The sequence below is a fragment of the Odontesthes bonariensis genome, chromosome 10 (assembly GCF_027942865.1).
Source record: "Odontesthes bonariensis isolate fOdoBon6 chromosome 10, fOdoBon6.hap1, whole genome shotgun sequence".
Taxonomy (NCBI): domain Eukaryota; kingdom Metazoa; phylum Chordata; class Actinopteri; order Atheriniformes; family Atherinopsidae; genus Odontesthes; species Odontesthes bonariensis.
Genome location: NC_134515.1, coordinates 15007563 through 15032769, shown reverse-complemented (window position 1 = coordinate 15032769; position 25207 = coordinate 15007563). Strand labels below are relative to the sequence as shown.

The 25207-nt window shown below is 38.6% G+C and overlaps 3 protein-coding genes across 3 annotated transcripts; all 3 read left to right on the top strand.

Annotated features, from left to right (window-relative positions):
• The first annotated feature begins 919 nt into the window (after positions 1-919).
• Positions 920-6837, top strand: LOC142390111 (taste receptor type 1 member 1-like). The gene is made up of 8 exons (XM_075475480.1): positions 920-1005; positions 1108-1132; positions 2583-2731; positions 3009-3306; positions 3397-4122; positions 4764-4970; positions 5204-5324; positions 5909-6837. Exons 1-8 carry the CDS (start codon positions 920-922, stop codon positions 6835-6837), a joined length of 2541 nt encoding a protein of 846 aa, XP_075331595.1.
• A 4192-nt stretch (positions 6838-11029) lies between these two features.
• LOC142390230 (taste receptor type 1 member 1-like) lies at positions 11030-15449 on the top strand. The gene is made up of 6 exons (XM_075475625.1): positions 11030-11211; positions 11466-11763; positions 11901-12623; positions 13524-13730; positions 14098-14218; positions 14524-15449. Exons 1-6 carry the CDS (start codon positions 11030-11032, stop codon positions 15447-15449), a joined length of 2457 nt encoding a protein of 818 aa, XP_075331740.1.
• A 5980-nt stretch (positions 15450-21429) lies between these two features.
• Positions 21430-22502, top strand: her3 (hairy-related 3). Its single transcript, XM_075475624.1, has 4 exons — positions 21430-21483; positions 21592-21687; positions 21818-21899; positions 22033-22502. Exons 1-4 carry the CDS (start codon positions 21430-21432, stop codon positions 22500-22502), a joined length of 702 nt encoding a protein of 233 aa, XP_075331739.1.
• The last annotated feature ends 2705 nt before the right edge of the window (positions 22503-25207 follow it).

The following is a 25207-nucleotide window of genomic DNA, read 5'->3' as shown; positions in this document are numbered from 1 at the left end:
CGATACAGAAAATCATTCTTCACATTACTAATCCAGATGGAAGCTGTGTTTTCTGGGAGAATTGGAAGGAGCTGAATAAAATACATTTAAAAGAATATTTAGGGATCCTCATACTGAGGGGGGTCTAACACTCAAAGGATTAATAATCAGCAGCCAGTCTTTGGGATGCAGAGACAGGCAGGGCCATGTCACAATGTTTCTGGAGTAATCCGATTTGATAATCAAGAGACAAGAGCTGTAAGACAGGAGAGAGACAAGCTTGCAGCTATTAAGACAGTGTGGGACAAGTGGATAGAACAACTTCCACTACTATAACACAGGCCCTAATGTCACAGTGAACGAAAGACTAGTGGCATTCAGAGGTTGCTGCCCATTTAGGCAAAATATGTCTTCCAAACCAACTAAATACGGCATAAAAATCTGTGCAGCACGTGATTCAAACATGCAGCTTTACACTGGAAAGCCAATTGGAAGGAACCCCAGAGAACAATCAGGGTACTAGGGTTGTGCGTCATATGGCACAAAGTCTCACAACATAACATCCCTGTGACAGTTTTTTCACAAGCTATAGTTTGAGTCAGGAGCTTCTAACGAGAAAGCTCACAATGGTCAAAACGTTCTGAAACAACCATGACAACTTGGACGTAGTCACGGGGCCCTACAGCACCAAGCGAATGAGTTCATCGATCAGCTGGTCATGAAAAACTCAATACTGAAATCCTTCTCGAAATTACTAATCTGGATGGAAGGCGTGTTTTCCGTCAAAACATCTTCATCTTTTACAACATATTGATGTATCAGCCTGCAACGCATTTGTCATTTGGACAGAGATCTTTCTTGAGTGGAACACGTCAAAGTTGTACAAGTGGTGCATCTTCCTTGGGGAGTTGGGGAAAGCGCTTGTGGTATTGGATACATAATGAAGGCAGCACATGCCAAGCACCCCAGCTGCTGCAGATACAGTGAGGGAGATCCAGGAGAGGACTTCACCTCGTACACCACTGCGTAAGCTAAGTAAGTGGGTGTGTGTGTGTGTGTGTGTGTGTGCGTTGTGTGTGTCTTTGGGATGAGCAAAAAACATGGTAAACATTGTCCTCTTCTTTCTAGGTTGCTGCTGGGGAAAAAGGAAAAGGTGCCACGTCTGCAAGCCATCTGATGATGTCAAGACGAGCAAGACCTGTGTGAAATGTGCAAAATTAATTTGCACAAAGCACAATGTGATGATATGTCCCTCGTATGCATTGTAGATGCACACATATGAACTTTGTGTATTTCTGGTTGTAAAACATTGCATAGTGTTTAGTATCACAATGTGATGACATGTCAGTTGTGTGCTGTGGAGACTCCCAGACACACACACACACATGCACCATGTTTACATTGCTAATCTCTTATTTTGTTGTTTTGTTATTTTGTGCATTTCTGGTTAAAAAAAACAGTATTTGGGGCGGTCGGTGGCGTAGTGGGTTAAGCAGCCGCCCCATGTACAGAGGCTACAGTCCTCGCTGCAGCTGGCCCCGGTTCGACTCCTGCACCGAGCAGCCCTTTGCTGCATGTCTCCTCCCTCTCTCTGCCCCCTGCTTCCTGTCTCTCTCCAACTGTCCTATAATTAAAGGCATAAAAAAGCCCCCCAAAAAAACAGTACTTGAATAAAGTTTCAGGACAAATCCTAATGACTCATTATTCTTGATTTTAAGTCAGTGGGTCAATTTGTCCCTGAACAGAAGAGATGTCTTGTGTTATTTATCAACATAATTCCATATAAAGAAAAAATACAAAATGTCAAATAAAATTTTTCAAAAATCAATATCATGTGAAACTGTTATATTTCATAGGTATTTCCTATGTAGATAAAGTTTCAAAATGTATTTTTTTATGAAAAACAAATGATTTATCCTCATTGAACCATGATCAGTGAAAGGTAAAAAACCACTGCACTAAATATTGATTGAACTGACACTTCTGACACTTTTGGAAAATTAAACAAGCCCTGGGTCAAACTAACCCAGGAACATCAGTACTGTTCAACCTGATTCTTTCAGTCTCTACCAAAATCTTGTGACCATTGGTGAGGGTTGAAATGAACCAGTAAATTGAAAGCTTCACCTTTTAGCTCAGCTTCCTCTTCACACTAACAGACTTGTGCAGTGCCCTCATTTCTGCTGACGAAGCCCCAATCTGTCTGTCCATCTTTCGCTCCATGTTGCCATCATTCTTGAATGATATCCCTAGATAGCTAAACTTCTCCACCTGAGGCATAGACTCACTAATGTGAGTTTTTCTATTATAGCCAAAGGAGAAAAACTTATTCATAATCAACGTTACGTAATTATGACACATGTTAAACTCTGTGTAAATTACCCTGTGTCTGCAGCAATTTCAATACCTTTTGCATAAAATTTGTGAAATTTCCTTCAACCATTTCTTCATGTTTTTTTTCCCACAAGCATGGAAATGATGAGGCTTAACTATAACTAGTGTAACTCAACTTACTAAAAGCAGAGGCAAATCCTTTTAGACTTTACATCAGTGATACACTTATCACAAGAATGAAGAACTTTCTTGTTCTTCTATGTCTACAGGGATCTTTCCTCCATGTCATGACTCACTGCACTGTCTCAGCCTCAGAGTTTCAGCTGGATGGAAATTATCTAATTGGTGGACTTTTTGATATTCACCATGTCAGTAGACCTTTTTATCAAGAGAGACCAGAAGCCATCTACTGCTCCAGGTAAGTCTTGTATATGAATATATCTTCCTGCATGAAGCAGAGATCACTGTGCAGTACCTTATTTCAAGTTAAAAAGTGGCAAACAGCTTCAAAGATACAGTTTTGCGACCAAAAGAAAAGCCCATTTCTCCCAAAATCATTCCAGTTCATTTTTGAATGCAGCAAATTATATGATGGCATGTTTTAAATAAAATGTTATGATACTGAAGTTCCAAAATGGGTGTTGAGCTTTCATAACAAAACTCTTGTATCTCTGTTATCCTTTGTTTTCCTGTAGAGAAACACTCATACGACCAAACTATCGGAGATTTCAGTTGATGAGATTTTCTGTAGAGGAAATCAATAATTCTACCGACCTGCTGCCAAATGTGTCTCTTGGTTATGAGATATTTGACCACTGCTCAGACACAAAGAGTTTTCCAGGTATTTTCAAATTAATCTCAGTCAATGGCTCGATCCAGCCGGGGTCTCACCCACATGATAATCTGCCTAGAGTCATAGCAGTCGTCGGTCCTGTAATAAGCACTCATTCCATAACTGTAGCCCCACTATTCACAGGGGATCTCATTCCTATGGTAAGTTTACCAATATTAGGTATTTTAACAATTGCATTTACTCATCAATATTCCTTGTTAATAAGATTAACTTCTCTTTTACCCTAACAGGTCAGTTACGGGTCTTCTGCCTCTGTCTTTTCAAAAAAAAGTCTATACCCTTCTTTCCTACGAACAGTGCATCCCAATAAAAACACCCTGGATGTGATTGCTGACATAATATCGCACTTCAACTGGCGCTGGGTTGCTTTCCTTAACAGCGATAATGATTTTGGCATTGATGGACTGGAACTGTTCAGGAAAAGGATTATAGACACTGATATCTGCCTGGCTTACACAAATGGCCTTAATGAACATACAAATTATTCTAAAATGTTCAAGCAAATAGAGGCACAGAAAGTTTACATCATTATTGTTTTTGCTCCAAAATCGTACGCTGAAGCTGTCATTGAATCAGCAATACAACTGAATGTCACAAACAAGGTGTGGATAGCATATGAAGGATGGTCTTTAAACCAAAGGCTCCCGAAGATGAAAGGAATCAGAAATATTGGAACTGTTCTGGGGGTGTCTCAGCCAGTAGTAACAATTCCTGGTTTCAGTGATTTCATCTATTCTACTAAAAGCCAGACACCTTGTGGAGATTTGGAGCAGCAGAAGTTTTGTAATCAGGTTTGCAACTGCAGTAACCTGAGTGCTGACGAAATACTAGCTTCAGAACCTTCCTTTTCTTTTCCTGTTTATTCTGCCGTATACGCCATTGCTCATGCCCTACATAACACCTTGAAATGTGGAGCTGGCAGATGTGCTGACAATATTACAGTGCACCCACACATGGTGAGTTATCAATCTTTGCATTTAAAGTTTACCAACTTGTGTTTTTGATTTCTTGTATTGAAGATTAGGCTTCCCCCCCCCCCCCCAAACATAAACAGTCTACCTACTATCTAACAAATGTACCCGGAGTAGAGGCCAATCAACAAGTTTCCAACCCAGCTGTTAATGTGTGCTGAATCGTTATTCAATAATAAATTACTCATAGTATTCTTTTTGTCTTTGTCTGATAGACTTTATTACGGTTCATTACAAGGTAATGGTTAGTTAGCAGTAAGTCTCATTAGTTCCTATTTAGTCATTCTGTAATGAAGCAAAATGTGTTATCAAATCAAATCAAATCAAATTTATTTATAGCACATTTCATTACCCTTATTGTGAAGCGTAACTGTTTATGGAGTGCAGTATGCAAACATTTTACCAGATTTTATCAATACTTCATTTTCTCCTCCGTTTACCTTTCACTCAAATCTAAAATACAGTCTATGATTCTAGTCTGATAAACCACATTGTGAAACATTTAAAGAGGAGCAACACCCTGCAATTTCTTTTCTTAACAGTACAGTTTTAATGCTATTTAACCACCACCTTCATTGAGAATGCATGCTTATAATGGTCTTTTTTCATTTATGTATCCAAATCAGGTTCTAGAGGAGCTCAAGAAGTCCAATTTTACACTGTTGAATCAGAGTATTCAATTTAATGAAAATGGTGACCCCAAGTTTGGATCCTATTCTATAGTTTTTTGGAATCACAGCGGTGATGCAGAGGAAATCGGCTTTTATCATTTTCACCCATCAGTTCATTTCTACATCAACAACACCAAAATTCAGTGGTACACTGATGGAGAAGTAAGAAGTTTTTTTGTCTTTAGTTGTACAGAGACATAGGACAACTCTAGTCTGAGTTTTACATGTGTGTGATGGTTATTCCATATATGTTATAACATGTTTTGTTTTCAGTTTTTGTTAAACTTTTTGTTTCTGATCCTGGTGTCGACTAACATGATTCAGCTTTTCTCCCCTGTATGCCTTCCCCCTGTCACTGTTCTTGTCACTTCACTTCCACTCTGTTTGTTGCTCAGGTTCCGACTGCATTATGTTCCCCCGAATGTCCAGTAGGATATGCAAAAAAGCAAACTGGAATCCACAAATGCTGCTTCGGTTGTGAAATCTGTCCGAGTGACGCATATGTCAACAGCACAGGTAAATAATTATGGATGTGGGGTTAAAGATGAAGTAAAAGCAGGACTGGTACTCTTGATTTGATAGAATGTGGCCCTTGCTACCCTTTTATCCAAGGTTCAGAGGGAGGAATGGCCAAACAAACACACCCTCCATTATCATTTTGACTTCTGGGCTTAAGAAAGGAGTACACAGCCTCATCATTAAACCAAGACCATGAAATATTATTTGCTCTCTATAAAATATTTCATTGCAGATTTAGGCAATTCTTTTAAACATTATACATTAGTTTTCCTTGATTTTCCTCAAAGGCTGTTGACATACAATGGAAAATAAAATTCAATTCAATTAAACAAAATAAATCCTTACAGAACTTAAATTAATATAAAATATGTATTTGTCTGATCATTTCCATTGTTAAACTTGATTGGCAGTCTGCCTTTCTTTCTGTCTGTCTGGTGTAAAACTCTTGACATACAATAAAAAAAAAAAAAAATGTTCGATGAAAAAATTACGGTCTGATATTTTTCCAGAAGTTAAATCAAATTACTGTCTGCCTCTCTGTCTGTCTCTCTGTCTGTCTCTCTGTCTGTGGTGTAAAACAGAGGATCCCTACAACTGCATCAGCTGTAAGGACACAGAATGGTCTAAAGAGGGAAGTACGTCATGCAGTCTGCGGCTGGAGGAGTACATACCATTCACAGACACAGGTGCTATAGCGATCATGGTCGGAGCCTGCGTCTTTGTAGTTCTCTCTCTGGCCATGTCTGTCTTCTTCGCCATCAACTACAACACACCTGTTGTCAGATCTGCTGGGGGGCCAATGTGCTTCCTAATTTTAGGCTGCCTGACTCTGTGTAGTATCAGTGTGTTCTTTTACTTTGGTGTGCCCACAACTGCTACTTGTATTTTAAGATTCTTACCATTTCTTTTGTTCTATACTGTTTGTTTGGCATGTTTTGTTGTGCGTTCTTTTCAGATTGTTTTCATCTTCAAAATGGCTGCCAAGTTCCCCAAGCTCCACAGCCTGTGGATGAAATATCATGGACAGTGGTTGCTCATCACTGTAGCTTTCATCACTCAGGCGTTTTTACTTATTATTAGCTACTGTTTTAGTCTTCCCAGACCTTACAATGAAACCTCATGGTACCACGGCCGGATTGTGCTTGGTTGTGATTTAAATCTTGGAGCAAATTCTTCTGCTATGTTTTTACTTTCAATATTATGCTCTCTCTGCTTTATTTTCTCCTACATGGGAAAAGACCTCCCCAAAAATTACAACGAGGCCAAAGCGATAACTTTCTGCCTCCTCCTGCTGATCCTCACCTGGATCATCTTTTTCACTGAGTACATGCTTTACCGTGGAAAAAACCTCAGCACACATAACGCTCTGGCTGTACTCTTCAGTCTCTATTCCTTTTTGTTGTGGTATTTTCTCCCGAAATGTTACATCATCATTTTTCAACCCCACAAAAACACGCAGCAGTATTTCCAAGGTCTCATTCAGAGTTATACTAAAACTTTTAGCCAGTAGCAACACTTTCTGAGCGTGATGTGCTTCAGCCTTATTTGAAGTGCAATTATTTTTCTATAATGAGTAATAACATGCCTGGAACTGAGCAGTAGCTTTTATCAGTAACCACAGTTCCACTGTTTAGTAATATATTTGCTAAACTCCAGAATTAACTCAAGACTAAGTCATTAAGAATAAAAATGTAAAATAATCTGTATGTTTTTCTATGCTCTGCTGTGTTTAAAGACTGTTATACTGATCATACCACATGACCATCTATTCTGTACATGTATTTGCATGGTTCAAATTCACTTAAATGGTTTTCACAATAATACTGTTGGACTGGTATCTCTAGAACTGCAATGTCAGAGGGTAAATATAATTTTTTTCAGAAATTGAGGTGCATGCCTTTGTTCAAATATAAATTAAACATTTTATTTATATGAAACTCATACGTTTGCAAAAATAAAATAATGTTACTCCAACCTTATAAATGCTATCATTGGTCTAACACTGTTTGTGCGTATACATGTATGTGTACAGCTTTGTGTGTATTAAGTCTCAAGTTTCCATTTTCAGAAAATAGAGGGAGAAGACTTTATTTTTATTAAACTTCAGTGAATTCGATCAAATCAATAATTAAGAATGTGTTATACATTTGTAACTGGGGAGGAGATTTTCCATCACATAAAAGATATATAATGCATGTTGAATACAGCGGTGCTTTAAAGTTTATAAACCATGTAGAATCTTTCAAATTACAGTACAAATTACCTAAAACATCTAAAAAGCAGATTTTTAGAAAAAACACTGAGACAAATCTAAGAAATTCCATAATTGTTTATCGTAATATAACATTATTGATGTCACATTTTGAAGAGAGGCAGAAGTATATGATCCTTCAAGGTTACCAGTTAATTTGAAGGTGAAATAAGGTTTTCAGTTATTGACTAGCAAGACAACCGAGTGTGAGTGGATACCTTGTGTTCTGACGAACAATGATTACTCAAAGAAATAGGATATAATGCTCTGCCAGGTCACAACGGGAGCCAGAGTAACTTTCTTAACACTTAAAGGCTTCTCTCATATTGCCTAATGTATAATGTTCAGGGGAATTGGTGTGAATGGCTAGACAGCAATGAGAAAGTTACTGAAATTGACAAAGAACAGATTTCTGTGTGCGTGCGTGTGTGAGGATGTGCATGTGTGTGGTGTTAGGTATAAAGTGATGACATATTACAGTAGTTACTGCTTTATATTGCAGTCACATTATACTAACCACATCTGTAAGTCATTTCACTCAGTTCATGGTCCATTAAACTTACTTAATTAAATAACCTTTGTAGATTTGATTTGATTTTCACACCTTTCATACTGTCAGTTTAGTGGTAATTGGCTCCATGTAATGATTAAATATAAGTATTTTCTATTGTTACCATTAGGACTGCCATTGTTAGAGCTGTGATTCACCTTTTCAGTCACTCCACTGGCTCAATTTACAAGGACCGATCCCTTCCCACCATGCAGAACAAGGAGTTCCGCCCTTCCACCTGTTTGCCGATCCACATTCAAATTCAGTTGACAGTCCTGGCCATTTATCACTGTCATCTGCTGTGTGGTTGCAAATTTTCCTTAAACTAATCACCCATGTGGTCCTGTGTTAAATTGTGCAGAGATCATTTGTAAGAGGAGGTGGTATTTTAGCATAAACCAATGATACTGGGTAGAATGAATTTGTGTGTGTTTGCTTTAGACTTAATTCTGTTTGATCCTATAAAAAATATATTTTGTAGGATCATACTTTTGGTATACTTTCTCTTTAAAAGTCAAAATTGGTTAGCATATCAAAACACTATAAAAAATAATAATAAGTAATATGTGCCCTTGTACAGACTGCTGGTCTTTATAATTATATGTAGAGTCACAAATGCAGAGTTTATGGTCCCGGATTAAGGTATATTTAATACAGGTGTTTTATTTTATTTATTTATTTGCTTGTTGATTGTTTTGCTTTTCTGTTTTATTCTGAGTTGTATCTAATGGCCCCCTCATGGACTTGGAAAATGTAGAGATCAGACTGTAAAATTTGATAGATATGGGATCATTTAGGAGCCTCAACAGAAGGTTCAAGAGCAATAACAGAGTACTGAAATCAAGTTTAAACATAGATGCATCAGAAGTTAAAGGAATCTTTTTTTTTAAAGAATATACAGGCGATAGCTCCAATACTATGAAGTGAGGTGGCAATCCTAAAAAACTGACAGTGTGTATAAAAACACACTAAATACACAAACTTTTATTCTAAAGCAGATGGATAACACCTCTAGTGCTTAAATTGAAAAGTAAAAAGTAAAAAGTATTCCTCCTAAACCACAGGGGTTACTACTTAAAAGACGGAGGACGGATATTTGAAGAATAGCTTAAGCGAAAGTCATACAGGAAGTGAAATATGCATTCACAAATGCAATTACATAATTTGAATTTAATTTCTAAAACAGATACCTTTGTGGGGTTTGAGAGGTCTTACAGGTGTTTTTTAGAGACAGACTTCATGCACCTTGTTTTTCAAAAGCACCCCTGACGTTGCAGCCCCCGAAATTACAAAAACTTGAGAGGTCAGAATGTAAAGCAGTAAATCACTCAGAGCACCAGCTATAAATATCTTTTTTGTTAGACGCCTCTACTCACCCTAGCAAGCATTGTACAAACATTACATGGAGTTGCTCTAGCAACCTCTAGAGGTTACGTATTCTTTGAATATCATTAACGTGAATGGCCAGATATGCCTGCATGAACAAATACCACATGGGAACACTTTAGGGAGTAAGACAGTCTCTTATCAGTGTAAAAGCTATACTGAATGTGAAGCTGTGATAGGCTATGTTGTATGCTGGGACAGGAGCACCATTTTGTGAGGAATGCTCTCCCTTTTACCTCCATTTAAGACGATTTCGTGGTTAGATTTTGGCTAAAAATGGTCAAATCAAGTACAGAAGGGAAGAGGTGGAGAAAAAAAAGAAGAGAGTAGATTTACCTTGCCTGAAGTAACTTAATCACTCTGCTGAATGCAAGACCTGCAGATTAACAAGTCGGTTTTGTGCTGAAATCTGAACTATGGCAAAAACCAATTTCGATTTGTTGGCTACTTCATTAAAGAAAACAAATAAACATTACTTCTAAATACATTCAGCACATATTACTTTTACTGAGTCATGTAGTGGATTTGTAGTGGACACAATACAGATAATAAAGTTGCATTTTGATATTAAAATTCATTAAAAAAAATGTTTTGCTTGCAGTGGACAGACGTGTACATTTTGGTTATGAGGAAATGGACTCAGATATAGTTTTAGAGGCTGATTCTACAATTTGAACATACAAACGTTATCCTGGAGTTAGAATTCATGGTCTGTACATCCAAAAGATAATCACAGAGCAAAGAGAATACAATATTGCATCCAAACAAACTGACATGTGACATTAACTTTGCATTCTCCATTCAATGGTCTTTTAACGCACATTGTTCCATAATCAATCACCATAGCAATATGATATTTTTGTAAGAAAATGTTAACTGTATAAAGATTGCCTTAGTAAATGTAATTTTCAAACTTGTGTGAATGCCAAATATTGTGGGTGCAAGTATGACATCAAGGAATGGAAATAGTTAATAATTCGGGCTTGGCGAAAGAGTGATTATAAACATAAATACCTTCCTAAACTAAGTTAATAGGAGAGCAGACCTTTAAAAAGATCCAGAGTATACCACTTCGGGCAATCTGTAGGACAAACATGAAATATAACTGCCACAACTATGTTTTCACTGGTTTGAATGATTGTTGTTTTTCCACCATGTTTCACAACCATGTTGCTACCATAATCTAAAAGGAACTAAGTATCACTGGATTTAAAGATGACTGGTTAAAGGAAGAAACTCTAAAATCTGTAACTAGCTTCCATGATTTATCCTGATAGAGGCATTGCTCTTGGTTGTTTGTGGTGGTTGCTGAACCTTGTGCAGCAGCACTCAAGATGTGTTTGCATACTGATTTGTGAGAACTCCTTGAACCGTTTCTGGGTAGTATTTGTCAAACGTCACGCATTAAACCATGTATGGAAATTACAATAGAATATCAACCGACACCAGTGAGTCATAACATATAACAAGCAATGTAAGTCCCATTAGATTACACATCAGGCTGGAGCTGCAACAATGAAACAATTTTTTGCTATTCTGTGTCTACTTGGAACCTTTCTGCGTGCTTTGACCCAGTGCCGTGCTCCAACCTCTGAGTTTCAACTGAAAGGGGATTATTTAATAGGTGGGCTTTTTAATATTCATTATGCCAGTGACCTCTTTTATCGTGACAGACCAGAAGCCATCGACTGCTCCAGGTGAGACGAACTCATCAAAAACACAAAACCTATTTACATACAAGAGTTTGCTTGATAGCACAAACGCACTGTTTTGCTTTTACAAATGTTAATGTACTGCAGTTAAACAACTAAAAATAAATGTTTTTTTTAAATGATTTCTTCCTGTTAAACAACTAAAAATACATGTTTTTTTAAAATGATTTCTTCCTGTTAAACTACAAAAAATAAATGTTTTGGGAGTTCATCCTGCTCTCCTGTCTTCTTTTCCTCAGTCAGAGCTTCAGTCTCTCAAACTATCGGAGGTTTCAGTTGATGAGATTCTCTGTACAGGAAATCAATAATTCCACCGACCTGCTGCCAAATGCATCTCTTGGCTATGAGATATTTGACCACTGTTCAGATACACTCAGTTTCCCAGGTATTTTCAATCTCATCTCAGTCAATGGCTTGATCCAGCCTTGGTTTGGACCACACAAAAATCTGTCTAAAGTTATAGCAGTCGTCGGTCCTTTCAAAAGCACTGAGGCCCTTACTGTGGCCCCTCTACTCATGGCGGATCTCATTCCTATGGTAAGTTTTGATTAAACCATATGACAAACCCAATTTTATATATATGTCATTATATGTCAATATATGTCATTGTCAGCAGCTTTTATTCTTTATTGTCCCTAATGACAATTCATTTCTTTGTTAAACTTTTTTAACAGGTCAATTATGGATCTTCAATTTCTGCTTTTTCAGAAAAGGTTAAATTTGCGTCTTTTTTACGAACAGTGCATCCCAATAAAGATATCATAGGAGTAATTGTGACCATAGTGCAACACTTCAACTGGAGCTGGGTTGCTTTCTTAAACAGCGATGATGATTATGGCATTGATGGTCTGGGATTATTCATGCAGAGGACTAAGGACACTAAAATCTGCCTGGCGTACACCACAGGCCTCAATGCCAATACAAATTACTCTCAGATATTTAAACATATAGAGAGAGCTAGAGTACATGTCATTGTTGTTTTTGCTCCTGAAGTGGTGGCCGAAGCTCTCATTAAGTCAGCAATTCAGTTGAATATCACCAACAAGGTGTGGATAGCAAGTGATGCATGGTCCTTAAACAAAAGGATCCCAAAGATGAAAGGATTGGGAAATATTGGAACTGTACTTGGAGTGTCTCAGCCAGTTGTGACAATACCTGGTTTCAATGATTTTATCCGTTCTTCTAAAAGCCAGATTCAGTGTCTTAATGATGGGAGGCAGAAATTTTGTAATCAGGTTTGCAACTGCAGTCGCTGGAGTGCCGAAGATATCCTTGATGCTGACCCATCTTTCTCTTTTCCTGTTTATTCTGCTGTTTATGCCATTGCTCATGCTTTACACAACATCTTAAAATGTGGACAAGGTGGATGTAATAATATCACAGTGTACCCAAACTTGGTAAGTACAATGATTAAAGATTTGTTTGAATTCACCCTGTGAATGTGCATGTACCCCTATTATTTTGCCAATATGTTACTAGTTGGTTGTAGTAGGACATGTTAATCTCTGGTACCTTGATTTTTTTTTAATTGTATTTGATCTGTGTAGAAAATAATGGGGTGTCAAGTAAGTTGGATGGGTTCTGAGATTTGGTTGATTAGACTGGGCAGAGGAGTTGTTTGTGGGCAGTTATTCAGTGTCAACTCAGCCAGGGGTTTCCACCTCAATTCATTTAGATATTGTGCTCCATTGTCTGATGAAAGGCAAACCTTTATCATGGATAAATCCTAAAAAACAGAACCATTAGGTAATTATTCATCAAGTTTAAGCCACATTTACAGAGGGTTTGTCAGTCTTACATTCTGCATATTGAAATATAACTGTTATGTAATTATCAAAGTATAATTCAGGGACTCAAGGCCACTCTGGGTTTTTGTGTTTATCGTTCTGTTTATTGGGGCAGCTATGTGGTCAGCTGGGCACAGTTTTTTTTTATCTTTACTTTCTTTTGTTTTTGTCTTACAAGCATCCAAAATGAGTGAAATACACAAATTAAGAGGCTTTGCTTTTGTAAACTATGACAAGTCACTGTTCAAAATGTATTACAGATATCCAGCTAATATTTGCTGTCTTACTTCCTTTCTAAGTATCTATCCAGCCTCAAAGCCATCAAGTGCTTATGTGTTAAAGATGGTACATGAATATAAAACTTTAAGATATTTACATTTTTTGATGGTATGAGACATTCTTATGAGTAATAGCTGTCTTGACTGTTCTATGGCAGTTCTATTTAAATCTTCATATGAAGCTTTTCCTGTGATGACAAAGTTAACGGTCAATTTCTTGCATCCATGTCAGGTTCTAGCGGAGCTGCAGAACTCCAATTTTACACTGTTAAACCAGACTGTGCAGTTTGATGAGAATGGTGACCTCAAGTTTGGGTACTACTCACTCGTTTTCTGGAACCACAACGGTGAGGCACAGAAGGTCGGATATTATCAATTTCACCCAGCAGTCAATTTCTTCATCAACAGTACCAAAATTCTGTGGTACACAGATGGAGAAGTAAGTATTCTTTTCTCCGTTCACGTAGAAGAAATTATGTTTCGTTGAGTATATGCTGTTAAATCAGAATTTGTTTTACTTTTACTGTCCCTCAAGGTGCATACATAATTATCATTCTACATGTAAGGATGTATCTTGGTTCAGTAGTCCCTGTGCCTCAGTCAAAATACATAATCAAAAACATTAACTAATCTCCGTTATCTGCAGATAAAAATACCATTAAAAAGAATAATCAGAAATAATCTGGCACATCTGACACTATATTGAAAATCTCCCAAAATTAATGACACCTTCCTCATTCACATCCACTGCTCACAGAGGTGCATTTACTGAACTTATTTTATTTGTTGTCATTTGTCTCTTACAGGTTCCTACATCTGTATGTTCTCCAGACTGTTCTGAAGGATACGCCAGAAACCAAAATGGAATCCATGTATGCTGCTTCACTTGTGAAATCTGTCCAAATGGAACCTACGTCAATGTCACAGGTAGATGATTACAAAGGAAAGAGCAAATGAATACAACCACGGCTGACACTCTAAGACTGTTAAATAGTGTGGTTTATCCTCTCTTGTAATAAGCCCTATTTTCTTAAGGATTCACTTTCTTCTTAAAGAGCTAATTAAATTGATTCCTGAATATATTAATAGATACATTCTATTGTGTCTGTTATTTTGCAGTGTAGGTGAACAAACATCATCACAGGTTTAGCTTCCATGTTTTCTCAGCTGTGTCACATCTCTTGATCCAGAGGGGATTTTAGATTGACTGATGATGTGCCTGCCTCCAACAGATGATCCCTTCAGGTGCATTAACTGCATAGACACAGAGTGGTCTGCAGAGGGAAGTACGTCATGCAGTCTGCGGCTGGTGGAGTACATACCATTCACAGACACAGGTGCTATAGTGATCATGGTCGGGGCCTCAGCCTTGGTGGGCCTCATTCTGGCCACGTCTGTTCTCTTCGCCATCAACTACAACACACCTGTTGTCAAGTCTGCTGGGGGACCAATGTGCTTCCTAATTTTAGGCTGCCTTTCTCTGTGTAGCATCAGTGTGTTCTTTTACTTTGGTGTGCCCACAACTGCTACTTGTATTTTAAGATTCTACCCATTTTATTTGTTCTTCCCTGTTTGTCTGGCATGTTTTGTTGTGCGCTCTTTTCAGATTGTTTGCATTTTCAAAATTTCTGCTAAGATCCCAAAGCTCCATAGTTTATGGATTAAATATTGCGGACAATGGCTGCTCATCGCTGTGGTATTTTTCACTGCAACGATCTTACTGATTGGCTTTTCTTTCGATCCTCCCAGACCATACAATGAAACCTCATGGTACCCAAAACAGACCGTGCTTTTCTGTATGTGGACTAGTGAAGCTAACCTTTGTAATTTGATTTTACCTATATTATTGTGCTGTCTCTGCTTTATTTTCTCCTACATGGCAAAAGACCTTCCAAAGAATTACAATGAGGCAAAAGCGATAACTTTCTGCCTCCTCCTGCTGATCCTCAGCTGGATCATCTTTGCCACTATGTTCATGCTCTACCGTGGAAAATACATCCATGCTCTAAATGCTCTGGCTGTTCTCTCCAGTCTCTATTCTTTTTTGTTGTGGTATTTTCTGCCAAAATGTTACATCATCATTTTTCAACCCCACAAAAATACACAGCAGTACTTCCAAGGTCTCATTCAGAATTACACCAAAACAATTAGTCAGTAGCTGCCCCCACTGAATATACAGTATGTCTCTATGACCAAAGAAGTTGCCGTGACTCAGGCTTTCTGTAAACCTATGAATCATGAGACTTTCTAATCAAAATGTTTTTTCTCTCAAAGTTTTTACAGATCTACAACTGTATAAATTTAAGTTTGATCTTACAATGTTCTGAACAATGTTGAAGACTCATAATAAATGTTTCAGAAACGTTGAGATATGATTGCACTGCATGTCAGTTTCAAACTGTTGAGCAAATTATTTAATTCATTCTAATTTAAGAAGAAGTCACTGCTAACATTCCGTCTTGCTTGACTTTTCTGACCCTGAAGAACGATCTGTACAGTGGTCCACCCTGAAAATAAACATACAATGAAAATTTGAAAAAATCTTTGTGCATTTACATGATCTTTGAAAGCTCTTACTTCTAGGAATATGTGCTTGTAGTGGCAGATATGTCAATAGAATCATATGTTATATATTCCATAGGATTGCTTTTTCAACAAGTTATCACTGCCTATTTGGCTTTTAATGAATCGTTATTTTTAAAATGTAAGCACTTTAATGGCCTTTGAAGTGAATTTCCATATTAAGTTTATTCATTCTGATGTTTCATTGTTTGTGTACAGATGCTATATCAACAAAATGGATTCAGAAATAAAAAGAACGACGAAATGCAATGTTTTCAGCTGTGTTTTACTAATTTGAGGTTGTTGTAAAGACTGGTCTTGCCACGTGATGGCACCACTGCACAGTGATGCTACAGAATACTGAACAGACGATACCTGTGACTTTATCTCATCTTGATGTCAGTTCACAAACATACATTTTAATTTTCCCTCTTTAAACCAAATTCTGCATGGGAACGTTACCCATTTTAGGAGAATAAAATGAAATATGTTCATTACGTTAAAAAGTTTGAATTTTTGTATTTTCCCACTTAGTTTCTGACGTTCTAACATCAAACCAAGTCTTCACGTGCACCGATTCCAAAAAAAAAATCTCCAAGCGCTGTCCCATGTAAATGTTCAAACTGAGCATCTTAAATTATACTTTAAAAAAGGAGAGAGAGAGAATCGATTCCACAGGAACTACTAGTTCGATGATTAATTACATCTTCATTACAGAAACAACCCATCCGCCGAACATACCTGTTTTTTTTTTCATTTGGAGGTCGTAAATATTTCTACCAACATGGTGAACAGGTCAGTTTATGCAGACTGGGCAACATTTTGTTAGTTCTTCACTATTTGTTATTGTTCAAAAGTTCAAACACATTTTGTGTTTGGGGGCATGACGTCTTACCTCTTTGCCAACAATGTTTATTATCTATGCTTTTTTTTTTTTTACTGTCATCCTGTGATATATTCATGTGTATTCATGTGCATTTTAACAACTAATTTTTTCCTTTTTTTTTTTTTTTTTTTTTTTTTTACAGTAGATTATCCTCATGGTTGAAAGATTTATGCAAGGGGAAGCTGACCTGAGGCGGCACTCGACCATTCCTTTCTTCATTTGGAAGTCAAAGTTTCACGCCGTGACAATCAGTAGGGCTGAGCTGCCCCACCACGTGAAACGGAAAGAGCCTTGCAGCAGGGGGTATGCGGTAATTCCAGAGGGTAAATTGCCATTTTGTTGTAGCTTTTCAGTATCCAGGCAAGGAAAAGGGGAGGATGGACCGTGAAACTAGGAACGAATTGGTAAAAAAAAAAAAGTGCCACTTAGCGTGGCATATGGCGCGTTGGGTGAGCGGAACGCTGACACCAACAAATTGACAATTTCATACCAATTTCAGAGTTATACTTACCACACACGATGTCGTGTAAAAGTTCAACTTTTACGTGTGCTTGTGATATTTGAGCAGCCTGACAGAGTTCCTCTTGATGAAATGCTTCTATTAAAAGCTGTGTAAAGAAATCGTTTCGGATGTACAGGCTAAATGTTTTAAGCAACGAGCTATTGTCGAAAAATTCGTTCCAGATACATTTCTTGATTTTCAAAACAGCCAACATGCCATTGCCATCATTTTTTTAAAATAAAAAAACTAATTCTGTCTAAGACGGTTCTGCTGAGGGGACACATATTTCTGTTGTACGAAATATGGAGCGAGGAAAATCGTAGGAACGCCCCGGGGCTATTCACTTGTAGCTTTCAATTTTCCACTTTAGTCAGATAAAGGGAGAACCCTGGGAAAAGCTTGGCCAGCAATTGCTCCATCCTTTTGCTTCAAAAGCAAAAACAAAACTCACTTTAAATGGAGGTCATTTGCGTTTGGTGGCCATATGGTGGCCAAAAATGATCTCCTTTTCCGTGTCCTATGAGAGTGTTAAAGTTGAAAAATCTGGCGTTGTCTTTCACTAAACCTTTCGTCTTTATTAGTCACATTTCAGCACTTCATAGGTAGTTTGGCTTTGGATAATCAACTGATCACCAACCGATTGGGGAGTTTAACTATCAAACAGGAAATAAATAAATAAATAACTATCAAACAGGAAATTAAAAATTAAAAAAAGTGAAAATGAGATCTGTAGTCTGCCATGAAAGAAAAAGTTTTTTAGCTTCAAGTTGTTTTAATGTTTTTAATCCCACACCAAATGCATATTTTCTACGTTGCTCATAACTTGTTTTACGCACGACTAGAGACAGTGCGCCAAAGGCTTCTCGGTTATTCTCATTCAAATCTTGCTCTAGTCGTTCAGAGTAAATGGCAGATGTTTTGCAATTCAAGGCGCATCAATACCCATGCGCTTTCGTCTTTAACAAAGGCGCACTCCTTTTGTTAGGCTCCTGTGTCTTTCACTTCAGAGCTCAACAAAGGCTTCATCCTCCAGCGAGTTATAAAGTTACTTTCCAGTCAGTTCATTTCGGCTCTTGAGAAAACCTTAAGCGATGTTAATGTGCGCCTCTCGTCTTTTCATGCGGTAACCCCAGCACACACGGGCAAACAGCAGCCATTGTGTTCCCAAACCAAAGTAAGAAGTCTTTAAATAACCCGAGGACCAGTCTATAGAAATTCATGACGCTATTTCTATTTGATGTTTGATCAGAGCTTCGCCAACACGTACGTCGCGTGGCTTTTCAGCAAATCCTGTCAATATTTCTTATATTTCTTTTTCCAGCGCACCTGTCCACGTACCTGTTCTTTTTTACGCTGGCCTTGTTGCGCACAATGAGCATTTAGGTCACAGCAGTGTTGTCTTGGGTCCAGCTGAATGGAAGGCGGTACATCGATTTGCTTCGCTCGTAGTGAGCCAAATTAGGGCGCAGTGCTTGCATGTTTTAACACTAGTATGCCAACTTGTAGCCTATAGGCAACTTTTATATATGAAATTAAAAGATTTTCAAATTGAATTTTTCAAACCACAGCCTACAATGCAAACAAGGCTTATGAAACAATTAAATGTATTTTGTTTTATATCCAATGGTTACAATATAGAACCACACCTTGTTTTTACATATCTATTATTGTCTATTGGCATTCGTAAAGAAATACCATGTTTTCCCCTGAAGCCATTAAATGGACGAAAAACTGCTGCATTTTTATTTAGTTATTTCTGTTACTGTGGGTGTTCACCTACGCTTTGGCTTGCAAATGCATCACTTCCCCTTTGAAAATAGTTTATTGCGGTAATTGCATAATTGCTTCACTAATTGTTGTTAACAAGTTCCCCAATAGTCCAATTATTACAGCAGCACTGTCGGGTCCCCTCCGGCGAGAATCCATGACAAAGGCCCGGTAGGGTTAATGAATGACCTGAGGCTGAAAAGTGAAAGTGGAGAAAAGGCCCGCTCCCTTTTAAAAACATACACTTAACTTGTCATTTAATGGCACTGGCATTATTGTATCCATTTGTGACACAGGTTTCTTGCTGCGCTGTTCTTATAGATAGATGATGGCACGAAGCCTTATGACAGAAGCGAGGTTGTATTGGAAACCTCTTTAAAGGCTGCTGCATTCATTTAAGGCACACGTTAGGAACCCGCGCATTCACTTGGCAAATCTCTGTTCTTGATCCTTTTGATCCGAAAGGGAAGAGCCAACACAAATTGGAATTATGGCGAGTAATGACGGTGAAATTTCTCCTCTGTGGCACAGAATAACAAGACAGGCGACTGTTGTGATGCCACAACTCCACGCTGAAATCGACCTTCCACGGTCTTGTGATAAAAAACCAAGCGTGAAAACGCAGATAATGTGGCGCAGAGGTAGTACAAAAGAAGCCAGAAAGACCGCTTACACCAGAGCATCTCGGTCAGATTTCATACCAATTAAATGCTCTAGTTTGTGGAGTCACAAATGTGGCAGGCGATTTTTCGGTTTTTACGCAATTAGTGTTTCATGACACAAGCCTGACAACCTCGTGCTCAAATCAAGGCGTGCTTATGAGTGCTCTGTGAGGCCAAATGCCAAATGTTTTGCTATATGATTAACCGAAATAACCTGCTGCAAATCAAATAATAAGGGAATCCTACAAAGTCCGCTGTGGTCACAAAGCAGATGAAGAAGGAAGATCAATGGCTCTACTATAAATTGGGCTTTTTCATGCACCCTCTCATCTGACTGAATACAAATATGCCCCTCTTTAGCCCTGGTTTGCTGTCTTTTTATTACTCCTATTGTGTACCTGATCAGGCAAGAAGACACGGGTAACCTTTAAGGAAACTTTTACAGCAATGTCATGTAGGTTGTCTTTAAAGATGGGCAATCTTAAGAAACATTCATTGGTTACGAAGCAAAAGAAAATCGATACTCTCGTATTAATTCTTTCTACGGAACATGTTTAAATCGTACATTCAGCTCTAAAGGTGTGCGCTCCAATGGTGGATGTCTATCATTTTACCCAGAGTTTAGTATTTTCAGATTGTCTTATGAGCTCAAGATGATCAGTGCTGCAGTAGGTGAATCTAAAGTCAACACATTGTTTCAGCTGGCATAACTTTCCCAAGACTTAACCCTTTTCAGGGAGCAGTGTGGAAAATCGGGAGGCGAGGGACCAAGGACAGGGGGCGGCCCGCGATTCTCCTCGGTGCCTCACTGAGCCTGGTATGAAGACAAAAAGTGGTGACGCACAATAGCCTTAGAATTCTTAAAGAGTGTAACTGTCCTTAAAAGTATTAACATTTTTGTATGTTTTTGTTCTCTTGCATTGGTAAGGGTTTCATATTTTTGATGTTTGATGTGTCCAAAAAGTGAAGCTGCGCCATTTGTCTAAAAAGAAGTAGTAGGCTGACGAGGTTTCGCAGGTGCAAAACGTTTTACTATCAGCGGCCACCAGAAAATCGAAATGTTGTGGAGACATGAAGGGAATTACCACGGTGCTGCCTTCAACCTGGTGGCGTGAAACCCACATATTAAAGACTGAATACAGGAGTCAATGGTGCCCACGCTGCACACCAAGTAGAACCACTATGATTGTGTTTATAATTTTTACCCTTCTCTTTAGCTTCTGTACCCCACACGTTGATAGTGCATCCACTAAACAGCAGACTGTAGGCTGTGCCACATGTTGAACCCAGATAGTATAGCATAGGTACGAAATGAGCAGGTTTTGTTTCAGGGTTTTTTTGTACCTTAAGGTATACACTCACTGTCACACACACACATACAAACAAATATACAGTTGTGTGCTAGTTCCATTAAACTTTTGTCCAAAAAATATCTATTCAGTCCACAAGTCTGATTGAAACTAATAACTAAAGAAACAAGTTTATAGACAAGTCAAAGTGACATGTCGTCCAGAAATGTCGAAACATCACGTACTTTAAATTAAGTTTTTACATTATTTTCTGGTGATTCTGCTTCTTTTGTTGGTTTTGGCTGACGCCAGTGCTGCTCATTTGACCACAAGAGACAGGCGGTACTGTTTGCATTGAGATGTTAAGTGGGTGTCTCTATATAAATCCACTCAGGATAAACTCCCTCTCTGTTGAGACCAGACAGCAAAAGAGATTAACCCCAAGGAAACTCCAGAAAAAAGGACAAAGAATGGTGGCGACTACAGACTGCATGGAAAAATCCAAACCCACTGCTGGAAACAAGGTATGCAGGAATATCAAGAATTTAACCAAGTTAGAGATAATGAATGCATATTACTATAATTGTTGAAATTTGATGTACGAAATACAAAGCTGACCCGCCTCTTTGCAGGTATCCAAACCACTGATGGAAAAGAAGCGAAGAGCTCGCATAAACCAGTGTTTGGACGAGTTAAAAACGCTTTTGGAGAGCTACTACAGCAGCTGTGTGAGTATAACCAGGACACAACTTAGTGTATTAGAAAAAAAAGCAACTTTCTTACATTTCGAGGGGTAATTAGTCTCAGAGTAATCATTATTGGGAGAAAATATCTAAATAATGTCAACGCTTCATACAGATTCGAAAGCGCAAACTGGAAAAGGCCGACATCTTGGAGCTCACTGTCAAACATATGAGGAACCTCCAAAAGATCCAGAGCTGTGAGTTAACGAAATCGTTACCCATAAAACGCGTTAATATTCTACCAATTCAATATGATTTTAGGAATGCTCGAAATGCAGAAATGTGCGCAAATTCCGTTTCTCACCTTGTGATTTCTTTCCACCGTTCCAGGCACTACCGCTGCTTCCGAGTGTCCTGATTACCAAATTGGATTCCGCAGTTGCCTGGCAAACTTCAACCAATACTTGCTGATGGCAGATCACTTGAACGGGAGCGACCGTTGGATGTTAGCGCAGCTTTCCAACAAATTGTGTCGCTCTGGGAGGAGAGGGGAAGTCTCCAGCACCATGGACAGCGGCCTGGACCAAGCTGACACACAGGATGAAGCGCGGAAACTTCTGCTGTCGACAGCTGGACCCGCGGATGGGAAAACAGCCAAATGTAAACCTCTCGAACTCCACAGTGGAAGCATGGCTCCTTTTCTGCTGGGTGAAGACGCGTGCCAGTTATCTAACGCCAAACAACCTTCAGATATTAGACCCACATCAAATGCTGGCCGAGAAAACTCCAGTCAGAAAAACTTTAATTGTGTTACCCATGAAGCTGCAAACACACCGCAGAGTGTGTGGCGGCCTTGGTAGAACCAATGGAAAGTTTTATATATCCTGAGTCGTGTAGCTGGATTGAATGTTTATAATTGCACTATAGATTTTCATAATATCTTATCATAGGTTATACTGTATATGCATTATTTTATTAATAAAAGTGTTGACTGATTGATTGTGTTGTTTCTTTATCCTCTGATTGGACTGTGATTATTGCTCTATTATAGCTGGTTTGCTAAATTCCTCCTGCCATTTTCAGCTCCAATTTGTCTTCATTTGCTGGTCAACAAGTTCAGAAACACTTAAAGCTTAAAAACAGTCATGGACAGATAACTGAATTGGGCTACAAGACCAAGGGGCCTGAACACAAAACTTCACGAAAAAGCCTAAACCTAACACTAGATAATAAAAAGCAAACGACAAGAAGTCATGTAAAATGACAAAGTGACCAGAAAAATACTAAATGTGGCACAAAATAAGAGGAACCTTACATAGCAAAAATGCAATGATAGAAATGGAACACAAAAGGAATACAACTGTCAGAAATCAGAGCGAGAGGCGAAATTATTTTGATATCAGCACATGATTTTCATTGGTGACTTCTTACAGACGTTCAAAGTTTTTTTCTTTTCTTTTTGAACTCTACCTTGAACTTGTTCTCTCTTTATTTTCTATTCGTTTCCCTTGAGTTGGAGACACAAAACAGCCACAAATTATCTGCGTAGTTGGTCGTCTCTTCCAATTTTAGAGTCTTGGTCCTCGATGGAACAAGTGACTGTTTGCGCCTCTCTTCCCATCCATGTGCGCTGTTGATCTAAAAAAAAAAACTGACCCGGAAGAGTGAGGTTTAGTTGTTCTTTTCTCTATTCAGCTCTGGTTTCACGCATAAGTGCCGCAACAGTACCGGGAAAATCAGACGCTTTTCAGACAGCGAAACAATTTTCTGCTCCAGGCTACAAATTACATGCTGCCATAATCTGCTATTAGAGTTGAAGGCAGTGGTTTAAATCAACATCTCATCTATCAAAATCTACGTTTATCCTTAGACCCCTAAAGCTGCTATTGGGACTCGTTTATAGGCCAGCTCAACCTTACTGAAATGTAGTCTCAGTTTACTCTTCCTGTACATATCAGAAAACATTTAAGTTTATTTTCCTGTGATGTTTCCCAACTTAAAAAACAATATGCAAACACAAACCAGGAAACATATCTCTTGTCTTTCATGCTGGAGCAAAAAAAAAAAAAAAAAAAACTTTTTCTTTTTCTAAATGAGCCCAAAATTACTTTGATATTTTTAATCCAACAGGCCAGCAGCAGCAGTGTGTTTAATTGTGCTACTGCCATGCGTCTGTCAGTTTTAATTGAATCGTGACAATTGCAGAAACTCCACAACTCATTTTTGCTGTGGACCATAGGCCTGTTGAGCATGACGGACAATCTATCTCTCATTCAGCTCTTTTAAAGTGCCCTTCAGTTTTCTTCCGCTGCATTAACAGTGATGTCATAAAGCGTCTCCATTCTGGGGGCGCAGCGCAGGGAAGGATGGCACCTTGCAGCGAGGAGAATTGCTGAAACGCCCACAGCTCTTTCACATGACACATACCGAAAAGACACTGCTGTCCCATAGACAGTCTCTGCACAGGACGAACAAAAAGTTGCTCGATAGGCTCAAGTTTCGTTTTAGCCAACTTAAGAACTAAACTCAAGTATTGCGCGCTGAAGTAGGCTACTTGTTTTAGCTTTTGTTTGTTCGGCCCAGCTCCTAAACCCTGCCTGTCTGTAACTCTACGTAATGCTCCTTCCACCCAAAGTCAAAGCTACTCTTCGTGTGAGATCAACCGCACAAGAAAAGTTTGTTTAATACAAGAAAGGAAATGTCACGTGACCATACTGAATGCCCTTAAACTTTTTCTAAGAATTTCTATGAACTCGTCTCCACATTGTTTCAGTGACCAAGTTTAGTCCACTATAAACTCCACAATAACGGCGCACATAAGAGCTGAGAACCGAGGGGAGGCAGAGAATCCTTTATTTGCATAAGAGTGAATCCAGTCAGGCAGACTTAACAGGGCAGACGTGGATGAAGTGCGCTGCAGAGGCCTCCCGCTCTGGGCCCATGTTGCTAATATATTTGTCTTTGTAGGCCAGGTTCAACACAGTCGCGGAGCTTGTTGTGCAATAAAAAAAACATAGTGCAGTACAGTATGAAGCTCACCCAAATCCAAATACTCATGCGTGTGAACCGTAAACATTAGAAATCGTCTTCTATTCCCCGGCTGTTTCCAGCTCGTATAACTTTCATATCCATGCTGAACTCTTTCATTAGACAACTCCGACCCTCCCGCATAGTTCCCACATGTGAAGCTCGCAATCAGATGATCAGAGACACCTGCCCACTCCCCCCACCCCCAACAAAAAACGTGCTTTAAAATCAACGCACTTATTAAAAGTTGAAAAACAGGAAGTGAAAATAATTTATCCATGTAAAGCGACAGAGCTCGATTTGTATTCAGTTCTAAGTTTTAAGAAGAGATTAAAAGAAAGATTGTTATAGTGGCATTTGAAAATTCAGCTTGTATTCTGTATTAACCCATGCTGCAAGACCACGGAGGATGTTTTAAAGGCATGCACATGTAACTAAACAAGAGTAAGATGTTCTTGTAAAGGCCCTATTGAGGAAATTATACTTTTCAGAATGATGGAGGCTGAAGCATTTTTATTACCGTGCAAAACACCAACCT

What these genes read in the sequence shown, in the direction of transcription:
- LOC142390111 (XM_075475480.1), top strand. Translation starts at nt 920, where the DNA reads ATGAAGGCAGCACATGCCAAGCACCCCAGCTGCTGCAGATACAGTGAG. An exon ending in TGCTGGGGAAAAAGGAAAAG is followed by an intron (nt 1,133 to 2,582) that starts GTGCCACGTCTG and finishes CTATGTCTACAG; the next exon opens with GGATCTTTCCTCCATGTCAT. An exon ending in GAAGCCATCTACTGCTCCAG is followed by an intron (nt 2,732 to 3,008) that starts GTAAGTCTTGTA and finishes GTTTTCCTGTAG; the next exon opens with AGAAACACTCATACGACCAA.
- LOC142390230 (XM_075475625.1), top strand. Translation starts at nt 11,030, where the DNA reads ATGAAACAATTTTTTGCTATTCTGTGTCTACTTGGAACCTTTCTGCGT. An exon ending in TCACAGTGTACCCAAACTTG is followed by an intron (nt 12,624 to 13,523) that starts GTAAGTACAATG and finishes CATCCATGTCAG; the next exon opens with GTTCTAGCGGAGCTGCAGAA. An exon ending in AACCTACGTCAATGTCACAG is followed by an intron (nt 14,219 to 14,523) that starts GTAGATGATTAC and finishes TGCCTCCAACAG; the next exon opens with ATGATCCCTTCAGGTGCATT.
- her3 (XM_075475624.1), top strand. Translation starts at nt 21,430, where the DNA reads ATGGTGGCGACTACAGACTGCATGGAAAAATCCAAACCCACTGCTGGA. An exon ending in AACCCACTGCTGGAAACAAG is followed by an intron (nt 21,484 to 21,591) that starts GTATGCAGGAAT and finishes GCCTCTTTGCAG; the next exon opens with GTATCCAAACCACTGATGGA. An exon ending in AGAGCTACTACAGCAGCTGT is followed by an intron (nt 21,688 to 21,817) that starts GTGAGTATAACC and finishes CGCTTCATACAG; the next exon opens with ATTCGAAAGCGCAAACTGGA.